The sequence below is a fragment of the Phalacrocorax carbo genome, chromosome 17, assembly GCF_963921805.1.
Source record: "Phalacrocorax carbo chromosome 17, bPhaCar2.1, whole genome shotgun sequence".
Lineage (NCBI taxonomy): Eukaryota > Metazoa > Chordata > Aves > Suliformes > Phalacrocoracidae > Phalacrocorax > Phalacrocorax carbo.
The window spans coordinates 3,393,812-3,407,746 of NC_087529.1; the positions used below are offsets into that span (position 1 = coordinate 3,393,812).

At 48.1% G+C, this 13,935-nt stretch overlaps 1 protein-coding gene across 2 annotated transcripts in view; it reads left to right on the forward strand.

Moving 5' to 3' along the window:
- The first annotated feature begins 45 nt into the window (after positions 1 to 45).
- Positions 46 to 13,935, forward strand: part of VPS53 (VPS53 subunit of GARP complex) — a 69,830-nt gene continuing 55,940 nt past the window's right edge. For both annotated transcript variants that reach the window (XM_064468027.1, XM_064468028.1), the window contains exons 1-4: positions 46 to 184; positions 2,980 to 3,060; positions 4,171 to 4,220; positions 5,033 to 5,099. In XM_064468027.1, coding sequence (XP_064324097.1) covers positions 101 to 184; positions 2,980 to 3,060; positions 4,171 to 4,220; positions 5,033 to 5,099 — 282 coding nt within the window. In that variant the 5' untranslated portion in view covers positions 46 to 100. The remainder of the gene's footprint in view (positions 185 to 2,979; positions 3,061 to 4,170; positions 4,221 to 5,032; positions 5,100 to 13,935) is intronic.

Genomic DNA, 13,935 nt, shown 5'->3' on the forward strand with positions numbered 1-13,935 from the left:
AGACGCCACGCCCCCCGCCCCCGCCCGTCCCCGCCCCCGGGGCGGGGCGAGTCCTCGCGCGGCCCGGCGTGCCGCGCGGCCCGGAAGCGGCGGGGCCGCCATGGAGGAGGACGAGCCGGAGCTGGCGGCGGGGCTGGAGGCGGCGCTGGAGCTGGCGCCCGCCGTGCAGGCCGCCATCGAGCAGGTGCGCCGGGGCGGCTCCGCCGCGGGGCCGGGCGGGGGCCGGGCGGGCCCCGGAGCGGGGCGAGGCGAGGCCCCCCCCCCCCGGTGCGGGGCCGGGTGCGGGCGTGGCCCGGTCCCGCTCTGTGAGGGGCCGCGGTGACCCTCAGCGACCCCTGGGCCTTCCCGCCGCCGGGCCCCGGGCTGGCCGTGCTTGTGAGGCGGGGGCAGAGAGCCCCGGGGCGGCTCCGGGCCGCCGGGTGGCGCTGGGGGGGGTGTCGCCTTCCCCCGCGGTGCCGGGGCTGGGCCCGCCGTGGGCCGCAGCTGAGCGTCTCATCTCTGCTTCGGTGATTCTGATCGCGTCCCCATCGCGGGGCACGGCGGGGCCCGCCCGCTCTCGGTCTTGTGGCTGAATTCTTGTTACTTAGCATATAAAGCGTCTTAATGGAGTCAAACGGCCCGCGGCTCACCCGAAGTCGGGATAATCTAAATGCCTTGGCTTGACTTTTGTGATCTATATTACATTCCAGCCCAAGTCCTCCAGCGTTCCCTGAAATCCTTTGTGGCACTTGGAGCCTGGCAAAAGTTTGTGAGAGACCAGGGTAAAACCATGTGTTCATCAGAGCCTGAGCTTGTGCCGACTCCAGCCAACCCCTCTGTCTGAAGAGCTCCTTCTTGCAGTAGAAATCCGTAGTCAGCAACAGGAGCGGCCTCTCAAAGGCTCACGCAAATCAGTTTTCACACTTCCTCAAGTGTTGAGGCTTGTGGATGGTTTCTGGTGGCTCTCCTCAAAGAACTAGGGCAGAGCTGTGGTGGCTGGCGCAGCATCTCAAGTGAGCCCAGCACCAGAGGGTGAGGAAGGTAGCACAGTTTCTCTGTGGGTGCTGTGCCAGCTTTGGAATATTATTGCTCCAAGGAAAGAGACACCCCACATACCCTATCTTTGCACAGGGTTGGCACACCTGCCAGTAAACCATTGAGTAATTTTTGCTGAAACCTTGAGAATTACTAAATGAAATACCAGCTTCTAAAGGAAACCTGGAACTTGTGCAGAATTCTCTGCACTTCACAGAGCCTGTTTGTCTGAAAGCCAGAGAAGCCTGGTGTGATTTCTAATGTACAACCAAAAGAAAGTTACCTAATGACATTTTCATCACACACAAAATGTGTCTTCAAGGTAAAAACATGTCTCTTGGACACAGTCTTGACTTGAGGTTTCAAGCAACGGAGAGTCCACCATATCCCTGGCTGAGTTATTTTAACAGGTAACAAGGCTGTAGGCGTATGTCCTGAGCAAGAGGAAGTGTTGGGGATGATGCTGCCTCCTGCCACTTCCTCGCTGGCATTTACCAACCCAATGATCCTGTTGTTCCCATGAGTGGTCCTTCATCAGCCTGGGGCAAAACCTGCCAGTTCTGGTTTAAATGAGCAGAACTGGCTCAGCTGACTTCCCCCTGAAGCGGGGTAAGGAGCACACACAGCTGGTGCCCCAGCAGGTGTGGGGTAGCTATTCCTCCTTAATGGGTTGTGACAAAGACCTGGGAGTAGTAGCAACTCTAGCTGGTACAGCTGCCTGCATTGATCTCTGTCTGCGGTTTGGGAGTGGAGTTCCTGACCAGCCTTTTTTCCTCTGTCCTGCACCTTGCTTCAGCTGCTCTTAGTGCTTGTGGAGTTTTGGGATTAATTGAACCTGCAGGAGTTGTGAGCCTAGAGCCGGACAGGCTGGTTGTGATGCTGCAGCTGTGCTCTTAACAATGGGATAATGTCAGAGCATCTTCCTCGGTCAGGCAGGACCTCATGCATATTTAACTGCTGCCTGCTTCTCCTTGGCCACAGGTGTAGCTTTGGGAAAGCTGCTGAAGAGGCCTATTTCAGGGAGAAGTTGCTCTCATTTGAATGGTCTTGCAAAACTGCAGCTTTTACGTTGCAAAACGTATAAGACAATGTACATGCTGCATGTGACCAGGGCGATGTGCAGAGGTGATGCTCTGGTGTGAGCTAGGCAGGGTTTTGACCATGGAGTGCAGAACTGGTGCCTGCATAAATATGGAACAAATGTGGTAGCAGAGAAGCATATTTCAGTCTGTGGGTACAAAAAGCAAAGCCTGGCAGCTGCGTTTGCATCATTTGAGCTACTTCTGAGGAGATGAGATCTGTTTGCACCACAGCTGCTCTTTTCCCTTTCCCGTGGGTAGGAAGAATCATTCAGCAGATTCTGTTTCTCTCCCCCTTTTTTGTCACGTGAAAGTGGCAAACCCGAGTCTCCAGAGGACTTGTACAACCATTTCTTGATTCATCATGTTTCCTGCTCTGCGGCTGTGAAAAGCAAATCCTCCGTCTGTCACCACAGGGGGCCTTGCAAAGCCCAGGCAAAGATAAGGGCAGTGCCTCAGTGGGGGGTTTCATTTCCAAACAACAGCAGGAGCATCAGAATGGTTTGGGATGCATAATTAATGGCTGGTGTGTCTCGGGAATTCCTTGCACGTGATCGACTGTGCTGGGGCTGTATGTGGAAGCATGCATGTATATTCTCTGTGTTTATCTGGGCTGATATCCACAGGAATTTTAGTAGGTCAGAGACCTCCAGAGCATAGAGCTGCTTTACTTCTGGGCAGGGGCCTGACCGTGCTCTGTGCATGCTTGTTAGAACAACGCTGTGAAACGCAATCCGAAGTGGGTACTGAATATATGTCTGAATAAAATACTCTAAACTTTATCTAAAATAAAAAACCTACTGAAGTAAAAAGTAGTAGATACCGTGTAAAGTTGCAGAAATTAACAGTGATGTATTGTTAATTGTATTTGTTTTCCACCCCCCAGGTATTTCCCAGCCAAGATCCACTGGACAGAGCAGATTTCAACGCTGTGGAGTATATTAATACTCTCTTTCCCACTGAGCAAGTAAGTAGTTCTTGCAGTACAGCCCTCTCAGGGCAAGGGATAACCTGATAGTAAGTGACTGAAGGCGTGCTTAAACCTGTACCCAAGCCTTTTCTTTTAAACAGTAGCACAGGTAGTGAGACTATAACAATAATCGCATCCTAAATTAGCATCTCACGAGGTTCACTGTCATTACGTAGTTTCTTTCCGCCCAGAGTGCTTGCTGCAGTAAAAGTCTTGCTTTGATCTGTAGAAGTAAAATAGTTTTCTGTATAGAGGTTGCTGTAAATTTCATAACTTGCTGTCTGTTAATCATTTGGTAAATCCTCAGGGGTTTCAGCTAAATAAGGCGGGTATTGCCTGTGAAACGTCACTAGAGAGTCATCCATGTTTGAAACCTATTGTTTCTTTTGAGACGTGAAGAACGAGATTGCCGTGGGCTCATATCTGTACTTTGTCTTCTCCAAATCAGCCCCAGGGGCAGTTTTCAACTAAGCTATTGCAAAAAGGAGGTGTTTCTGCAGCTGAAGATTAAGTTGTGAGGCAGCTCCAACATTTACTGTGTCTAAGATCCTCTGCAGCACCGGCTTTTTTGTCTTTCAGCTGTTTCTAGTTAGTTTGCTGCTGGTGCCGGCTTGGCTTTTTTCCCCTTTGCCAGTAGTGGAGAGCAGTTTCCCCCGCAATACCCCTCCTACAGCTCCGGCAGCGACCAGGCCTCCCCACCCCCTGTGCTGGGTGCCCGGGCTGTGCGGGAGGGTCTCTGCCCGGGGAAGGCGAAGGCTCTGTCCCCATTGCCCACTGGAGGTCACTGTCACCACGGCGTTTCGGGAGCAGTTGTGCTGACGAGGCAGGGCTCAGGGCACCCTGCTTGCTCAGGGCTGGGTGGGAAGCGGGGAGCCTCTGGGACCTGCAGGGCTGCACCCTGGCCTCCCCTCTCTTTCGCTGCCCTTCATTATGTGACCCGAGGAGCAGCTAAGCTGCTGTGCGTCTCGGTTCCTCCATCTGTAAAACAATCCTTGCTCTCCTCTTTATAAAGTGCCACGTGTGATAAAGTGTTAGGTATCACGGCTCCCGTGTATCGCGGTAAAAGGTTCCCCATTTCACTTCTCTGTGGTTTTTTTCATGTTGTAGTCTTTGGCAAACATCGATGAAGTTGTGAACAAAATCAGATTGAAAATAAGGTAAATGTTTCTCCGTTTCATTGCATCTCAGCTGGCGGGTAGTCTGGTTGTCACCGAGGCTTCATAAATACAGCCTTTGCACTATAGCTGGTAGGAATTAATTTGCTTAAAAGGCACAAATAGCGTCGGTTTCAAGTCCAGTAGTGGGACAGAGACAAAGCCAACTCCCTGTAACTGTAATTCTTTTTTTATACTTTTCCATTACTGTATAATACGTGCCTTTCAGGTTATTTTAGCTGATGGGTTGCAAAGTAGGGCTTTGAAAAAAATTATAAACTAGGAATCAACAAGTACCAAATTTTAGTAAAGTCTGAAGGCCGAGAGAACAAACTACCCAGAAGATTTGGTAGCTGAAAATTTGTTCTTTTTGTGAGGTCAAAAAAGCAATTGTAACACCTCTTCTTTTGTAGTTTTAAATTGTTATTAATGGTGCTCAAAATATGAAAGCAATATAAGTGTGCAGGAAATACTTGCATTTTCTGTGCAGTCTGGCATTACTGACCCGAAATGATTGAGACAGCACTTTAACTCTTGCAAAGTGGAAATGAAAACAGACAAGGGAAAACTGACAATATTGCTTAAGGGAGGAGAAACGCAAGAAGCCCCGATTAAATTAGAAAATGGATTTTTATTTTTTGCGCAGGAGTTTTAAGTTATGTAACTGTAGAGAGGGTGGGGGGGAAAAGTGGGATTAGCATTGGCAGCACCAGCTTTTTTATTTTAAACCTGTTCTGTAGCTCTCAAGGGTTCCCACAATTGTTTGGGTCAGGCATATAGAGAATGAGTTTGACATTGTAGATTCTTTTCTGCAGGAGGTTGGATGACAACATTCGAACTGTAGTGAGAGGACAGACCAACGTGGGACAGGATGGCAGGCAGGTACGTGCATCTCACCGCCGGTGACGCCGAGGGTTTTCATCTTTCGATACTAAATTGAGGAATGGCTCCGGCAGGCAGAAACCTGCTCTCATCGTTAGGGAGGTGTTTACGCTGCCTCTCACACTAAGGACTTTGCGAGCTGCTTGCTGAGCAGCTGTTCTAGCCTGCTTTCTGATCGCCCTCCCAAGGCGAGTGAATGAGGAATTGATCTGAAAATCAAAGGCAAAGCTGGGAGGCTTGCGGTTGTGCCGCTCTGAAGCTAATGACAAAATGAATAGGGTTGAATCGGTACAAGCACATTTGCTACCAAGGATCAATAAAAGGATATTTAGCCTTTTAACTAGGTTGTTTGCTGAAGTATCCTGAGTTGCTAGTGACTAAGCCTGATGACTGACTGCCAGTTCATCTTGCACATCTTATTCAGCTGTCAGGTTTTCACTTGCCTTTTGCTTGACAGATGTGTTTGCTCAGAGTAGGGCATTGAACAGCATGGCCATGGCTGCAGTGTTTGTGAACGCTGAGCTTGGTCCACACGGTACCCGATTCTGAGGCATCGCCCAGTGCTGCTGTATTTCCTGCGTCTCTTCTGGTTTAGTCCAGGAACATTAACATCTTGAATCGTCAGTCATGCTGCTTTCCTCACCGTCAACACTGACTCATCTTTTTAATACCAGATTTAAGACGAGGTTGCTGGGACGGCATCGTCATTCCCTCACCAGCATGGCTGGCTGTATTTTCCACTTCTTGCTGCAGTAGCGATTGGCGTATGTTTCTAATCCTTCCTCTGCCACAGAGTCCGTGGCCCTGAGTGAATTATTTAACTTCTCTATGCCTTCGTATTGCTTCCAAAAAAATGCAAGGTGCTTACCTCTCCTAGCAGAATTAGTGTTTGCATGGCTCCCTGGGTACTGCTGCTAAACTGGGCATGTGTTTGGGATGTGGCATACCTAGGAGAGGTGCTGCCTGTGATCACTGTGCAGGGACGAGACAGGAAATCAAGTGGGGAGGCAATTACAGAAGTTGAGAAGGGAGTGGAAACCAGTGCAGTACTTGGAGAGTTTGGGTGGGATTGGAAAGCTGGTGCTGTTGTAGCCTTTTGGGCCCATTTGGGGTGACAAATTCAGAGAGGACCGCAAAAAAGCGGGATCAAGAAGAGCTGTGGCTGAGAGTTGCCCAAAGTGCCTCAGGACTTGCAGGTCCCAAGGATGAATGTGGTAAGAGGTGAACAAAAGCAGTGCCGTGGTCAGCTGTGCTTGCAGGGTAACGAAAGTGCCTCTGTGCTACGGAGATTTGGCAAGCTTTGTTTAGAGCTTTGCCTTGTGTCTGTGCTGTCTCTCTCTTTAATCCCTTTGAACTTCTCCAAAGCATGTACGGGCGGACTTGGACAGTATCCTGCTCTGAGGTACTGGGGAGGCAGGTTTGTCTGTGCAGCCCTTCATTTAGTTTGGTTGCAAAGGACCCAATCAAATTTCCATCCAAGTAAAAACCTTTAAACACAGACGTGTACGCAGTGTGCCTGTGCAGGGCATCTTTCAGGTGGCCTGGAGCTGCAGTTAACCACAGATATTCCTGTATTTAGCTGTCAATTTTCCCATTTTCCATCGCTTTGCTGCTTTGCAAGGTAGAAGCAGACTTTACGACAGATGCCAGAGCTTGCAGTTGCACGGGCTGCATGGGCTAAGGCCAGACAGCCTCCCAGAAGTGTTACAGCTCTTTCTTACTTTGAGGTCCTAACAAATAGTGAAACCATTCAATTATTGAAAGTATTAGTTCTCTGGAAAGAAAAATTGTTTGAATCTGAAATGCTGTGAGCTTTTTCTTTCTAAGTTTCTAATCCAAGTCCACCGTTTCACGCTTGTACATGCATTTCAGATGTGAATTGCTGGAACCAGACTGTTAGAGAGGCAGGACTTGGCTGGGCCTCGAAGTTTAAAGCAGTAAAGGAGCGTCAGCAAGCTCAGGCCTTGCATATCAGCTGGTCGGAGGGACCTGCAGCGGAAGAGGTCATCTTACAGTGCTGAAGAGTGCTTGAATTGCATTTCAGTTTGAGATGGAATTTCATATTTGCCTCCCAGAACCAGACAGAAGAAACCTAGAAGAAACATTTGCTGTTCCTGTCACCCCCCGTACTACTTCCTCCCAGTAGTTTATCCTGTGTGCTAGCTGGGGGAGTGAGGCAGCCTTTTTCACGTGACCACCCTGTTGATACCCGATCGTGGGGACAAAAACCTTGCTTTTCAGCTTCAGATGCCTGTTCCTGTGCTGAAGAGTGCCTTTGTTTTACCAGCATATTCTCAGTGGGATCAAGGACACTTAGAAATGTTCAGTTTTTATAGAGCAAGAGGCCTGGCTTCTCCTACTTGGAGGAGAGGAAAGGTTTCATTTTCTAATGTATGGTAAGGAATTGTTTTGAAACAACTGAAACCAAGATGGCTTTAAAACAAGTCAGTGCTCTGCTGGGAAGGCGGTCAGTGGCACTGAAAGGGGCTTTTTTTCTTATTTACCTCTTCTGGTAGTAGTTTGTAGTTTGGTCCTACAATAAAATGAGTTTCTTTCTTCTACTGATCTTCTATTCTCATTAAATTTGTAGGAAATTTGTATCCTCAAGATCAATATTTCCCTGCAAAATTTGATTGAACCATACAGAAGGGTAGATAGAGCCATCCTGTGAAGCTCAGCCTGAAGATAGTTATTGCATTTTATCATATTAAGCACAACTGCAAGCCACCCTTGATTAATAAAGAAACAGTTGGCAACCAGCTTTTGCACTAGGCTTGAAACAAAGCTTAAAACCAGCTATAGCAAGAAGTATCTTCAGATACCTTTTCCCATTTATAACTTCTTACCATATGAGACGTCTGTAGCCTGCAGCATGCAGTACTTGCAGCAGCCCACCTTTTGAAAAAGCCATTCCTTCCTTTTGACATATTTCCATCCCTTGGCACACCGTGAGAAGAATGATGCAATTCATCGTGTCTTTGAAAGTGTGTGCTGTAAATAAAAATGCATACGAACTCTGATGTTGCAGCTGCTTGGATTTCAGTGGGAGCTCAGGATCTTGTGTATTTATTGCAAGATTGGACCTGGAAGGTGTTTTGCAAAAGCCTCTTTTCTTCAGTCACATTCTCTCTTAACTCACCGTGCAAACGGTAATCAGCATGTGCCAGAATTGCCTGACTGCGTGGTATCGGAGCTAGAGGAGCCGTTCTTGTCTGGAGAGCAAATAATAGTTTTCATAAACATCCTTTCAATCTCTGACTTCCTTCCAAAGGAAACACAAACCTCAGATGCAGTGGTAGAAAGGAGAAAAGTTCTTGTTTAAGTCAAGGCAAGCCAGGAGGGGTTTCCCTGCTGAGCCCCTGCCCTCAGTCGTGGGGGTTAGCTGTGCCCTGCCTGCCTCGGGATTGCCTGGGGAGGCAGAGCTGCGCTCGCGAGCAGTTGCCATCCCTGCTGCCCTCGCAGGTGAGGGAGCATCTCTGCCCGGGATGCAGAAGCTGATTCAGGAAGCTCATCTTTGGCTCTTCCGTCTCCCATTAGCCTTAACTGCCAAACACGGGGCTGGGAATCTTGTGCAGGCCATTGGTTCAAGTGCTGCCCAAATCAGTGGGACCTGCCATCAGCCTACCTAATCTCTTTTTTTGGTGGTGTGTTTGGAGACCAGTGATACCAGGCAGGTTCCTAGAAGACAAACTACAGGTATTTAGCCTGTAACAGCTTGTTTTCTCTTTGGGGAAGGGGTCATTTACCAACTGAGGCCAGCAAAGCACTTTCCCCCTCGTGTGGAGGAGCAGTGCTTTACTGAGCCTTGTTGAGAGCTGCACCTTTGCAGCCGTCCAGGAGAGGGGAGCCCAGCCTTGTTTTTGAGACCAGGGTAACTGTTTTACTGATCCTTCATGGTGAGGGAGTGCTGCCAGCAGAGACATGTCTGAGTAGTGCTGCGTGTTACTCTCCCAGTTAGGAGCAATCTAAATCCCAGTCAGACCCAGTGGGGAATATGCAGTATGCAGCTATGGGAACGTGCTCTCCGTGTTCCTTAAGGGAAAGGAGACCTTAGGGATAGCAAGTTCAAAATCCTAATTGCAGATCCAGCCACGGTGCTCCCTGTGATCGTCTCCTGTTCTGTCTGGCTGGTAATGTGGTGGTGGCAATGATGGGGATAACATTTTTGTGCTCCACCTGGGTGCTGAGATGATTGAGCAGGTCTTCAAGGTGAATTGTAGGTATGCGAAGGATGTAAGACTAGCTTTTTATAGTCAGTTTTTAAACTGTTTCCCAAATAGTCTTGATCACATACACGTGTTCATATAAAATAGCATTTAGGTGTCTGAAAAAGCAGATTCTAAATCTAAAAATAAAGTTGATCAAATAGATGTGGCCCCAAAAGCGTTATTTAAGCAGCTCTAAAGACAGGAATGCTCCCTTCTCCACAAATTGTAACGCTTCCCAGTTCAAAGCATCTGCCTTTTTGAAATTTTGCCCTAGAATTTCCTCCAAATGCAAAAGCCTTAAAATAGTCTGGCTCATTTGGCTTCCCCTTCCTGGTGCGATATTTCAGTAAAATCTGTAGACAATACCATGAACTTCAGAAATTATCTCACAAATGATCCTTTTATGGGAGGAAACAACAGTCGCGGGTGGAACATTCCTCTGCAGGGTGTAACAAAATTTTCCTTGGGAGTCCCAGACTTGGGCTATTTCAGATGCCTTGGGAGAGGCTGGGAATGCAGGAGCTGCCACGGTTCAGTTGTAACAATATGCGGTTCAAGCTGCGCCAGCAGTTTCTGGGGAGCCAGTGCTATCCGATTTTTCCTCTCTACGGTTTTTCTCAGAGCTGCTGCTGAACGGGAGGCTGGGCTGACCTTGCGAAGAGCTGCAGTCCAGTTGTGGCATAATTTCCTCTCTGCCCTAGGGTGTCGTATAAAAAGTTCCCATAGATTTTTCCACTGAGCGTTTAACACGCTCCGTACGTTTTTATTTGTCACTCTGTAGTTGTGTTTATTGCTAAACCTTCTGCATGGGCTGGCTGTAATTTTTTTGACAGTTGCTGACATGCCTTTACTGGTTGGTTGTCTGAAGCTGCTTCACCTACCAGGCTTTTGTCCTTGTAATAAAGCAGCCGCTGCATTTGCAGCCTAGTTTAACCCTTGACATGCCTGTGCAACCAGGACGTGGGTGCCTGGGTCAGTGAAGGTGAGGCAGCCTCATACAGAATCGGTTTCCGAAGGAATCAAGAGTTCAAGAGGAAGCCCAAGATTTGTGGCTTTATAGTTTGAATCTAAAAAGAGTAGTTCTTTCTGTTACCTCTGGTCCATCTTTCCCTTCCCGCCCTGTGCACACACATGCATAAATGACTGAAGTTGAATGAGTAAAGACTGTGTTTTAAAGAAAAGATTGGTTTATCGCTTAGGATCTCCTACTGTATTAGGGTCTGGCTCAATTAGAGCTGGAACAAGTGTTAACGAGGAGAGGGATGTTTTCTGAGCTGGGAAAAGCCTTGCATGTTTCTCGTGGCTGAAGATACTGGTTGATAGCTTGGATTGCTTTGGTTGGCTCCTGCTTCTGTGCTCTGTGAGAACAGTAATATTGTTTTTTCATAACTACAGCAGTGCAAGAGAAGAGGAGATGGCAGCTGCTGTGGTTAAAAAATACAAATATATACATGCTGCCCAGCCCGAATCTGGCACAGCAGTAGAGAGTTCAATTAACCATCCCATCCTTTGGTAACCAGTGCTGTCCTTTCTCCTTGCATGTAAAAATAAATGTCTCTGCTCTGCAGCTGTGGGAGGCTCAGACTGCCTGCCCTGCCCTGTCCTGTGTGTGTGCTGCAGTGTCTGGCAGCGTTTTAGCCTGTGGAAGGAGGAGGATGTGTCTGGCATAGAAAAATACCCACAGGTTATTCGGTTTGACAAGGTCGTAGATGGAAGTATGTGAAATACTTTTTTTTGTTTTCCTTTACATAGAGATCAGGAACCACTTTGCAGAATCAATATAGGGAGGAGGAAAGAGATGAAGATGGATGGGAGCAGAAGAGAGCGAGGCAGGTGCTGCGTGGGGCAGAGCAGTGGGGAGTACGGCACTCCCTTGCTGATGGGGTCATCCCAGCTACTCGAGTGCCCGCTTAGGTAGCGGTGTCCTGAGCTACAGGGCAGCTGGCAGACGGCGTCGCCGGAGTCAGCAGCTTCTCCTCTGGAGTGCTGGGCTACAGGCAGTGTCAGCCTGGCAAGCAGGGAGGTGGTTTTGTGCACTGTTTGCATAAACACGCCTAATAAACAGCACTGTTGCTTCAGCCTCTCTTCTTACCTCCACCTGTTTGCATGGAGGTAGCTTTTTCGACTGCAGGTTGTGTTGCACGCTAAAGTAAGGTAATCAGTGCTTCCAGATCTCCTACCTTGACGCTCTTATTTAATTTTTTAATTTATTTTAATATATGCTCACTTCCAGACATCAAATTGCACGCTCCTACTTGCTGCAGTGCCCAGGTTTGGCTCACGTTGGCGTTGATGTGCCTCTGCTGCTGCGACAGCATTGTCTGCCTTTGCCTGAGCCTTAAGAGCAGATGAGGAAAATCACTGTAAGCTCTTAATAACTAATTAAGCCTAAGTCCTTAAAATATTTGGGGGCTTTTTTTGTGTCACAATCCCTGATGTTGTAGGCACCATCTTTCAATTATATTAATTCTCTCCTGCATGGCTAAGCTTTATCTCCTGGTTTTTTGATGAATGGGTCATTATTCTGAAATACGAACAGGCTAGTGTTAGATTTCAAAACGTTTTAAGATGGTGAATGGATGAGGGCTAAATATTGTGTCTTAAGCTGTGTAATTTTATATATTTAAAAAAAAAAAGGTCATGCCACAGATTCTGTAGTACTCCAGTCGAGTGATTAAAGTCCCGTAATATTCTTTTGTAACCAATGAAAAATAAACAGAAGTTGAGCCGCCAAAATAAATCAAAAGTGAGTTTCATTTAGAGTCATTTCCCTAGTGAATTATGACACTTGGACAATGTCCTTCCCATCTAAGAGACACTGAGCTTTTCCTAGCCTAGAACATGTTTATTGAAAAGGGTTTCAGGTGAATGGCATGCCAAGAAGGAATAGTGCTGTTTATTATCCTGCTGGCTACTGGCCATGAAAACTGGCATCTGCAACTGTATGAAGAGGTCAGGCATAACTTTTGCCATCTGCTGCAAAGCCTGGTTCAAGGCAGAAGCAAGTCCGAGCTTGACCTTGCTTTGGGCTCCTGTATGGAGAGGCGGTGGATGCGCCCTGTCGCTGTCCTGCAGCCTGAGGCTGCAAACCCGGTCTCGTTTTGTGCTGGCAAAAGGCAGCCTTTCTTGCTGGTGGTGTGGAAGGCAGTGCGAGTTGCAGAATAAGATGGGGCTGTTCCACAGCCGGTGCTGTTTGGGTTTGGTGCCAGCAAAGTGAGAAGCCCAGCTTGAAAACAGAAATCCTGACAACAGGCAGGAGATTTTTGTCTCACTGTGGATCTCTTGATTTTAATTTCTTTTCCCTTCTCATTTTTTTTTGTTGTCTCACATTTTTGGTGTATAGTAATGTTTATTCCAGCCATGTTGCTTCCATGGTTATGGCAGGTGAACTGTCAGCATTTCCACTTAGAAATCCCTACTTGTAGGGTCCATGGTATGATTGTCCCTTCCTCCCACCTGTATTTTGCCTCTGAGATCTCAACCTGGACATGAACTCATCTTGTGAAGTCTGTTGCAACTCGAGTGGTTGTTGAAGGTGCCCCCACGTAAGTTACACGTGCCTCTGATATTGCAAATACGACCAAAACGCCTCCTGCAGTATGCAAACTCATCATCAGACCTAAGGATTGGAACCCCTCAGTCATTTGCAGACTTCCTACGCAAATTTAGTGTGCAGCACTCCCTATCAACAAAACCAGGCGGCGCGGTGCTGGAGCAGAGGGCGAGCGAAGGAGCGGGTGCGCGCCACTGCCTCCAGCAGCCAAGAGCAGTCGGTTATTCGGCGCTGGAGGAAAGGCCCTGCAAGACGAGGTGTGTCGTGGGTGCAGGGAGGTGCAGTAAACAGCTGCGATCCGGGTGTAAGCAGAAATGATGTGAAGGGCAGGGGCTCGCAGCTTTGCTATTCTGAAATACGAGTGATGGGGCCACAGAAAGGGTCCGCATGGGGGACTTTTTCCTACAAGATAATAGCGTTTGACATGTTGAGCAGGGCTGGGTGTGCGGGAAGGCTGTGGCCGTTCACCTGCCAACGTAGAGCTGCGCGACAAAGCTGTAGTGACCCACTGTGAGGTCCGAGCATGATGAAGCCGAAGCCTTTGCTTAGAGGGTTGTGCAGCTCACACGATTAACGTTTAAATGGCCACGCCGCCCTGGCGCAAATTAGATGCGTGACTGTAAAACTGGTGTAAAATTACTCAACAGAGCAAGACCACTAAAACCACTGTCACTTATCGCCGCCTTTCCTCATGGTGCAGGCACCGGCGTGCAGGGCTGGGCAATGCAATCAAAAGTGACAGCTCAGGAGGGTGCGGGACTAGCACAGGAGTGTAGTTTGGGAGTTAAACTGCAAGGTTTCAACCAGCAAATGTGGAAATCGCCTCCCGCTTCCCCCTCTGTGTCTGTCAGTGTTTGTGCAGCTATTCAGAGTGTGGGGTTTGATTTCGAAGCGTGATTTGGGGGGGTTGAGTGAAGGGGTGATAGTAGCAATTTTAAGCTTGGTACAATGTTGGATATAATCTGTTTTGTTGATTTAAAGTGTCCTGTGCAGCCTTAGCGGTTAGGACTGGAGCTGGTCACAGAAAACTCTATTCTTTAGTGACAATTGTAGTAGTTACGTAGTATTTGGTGAA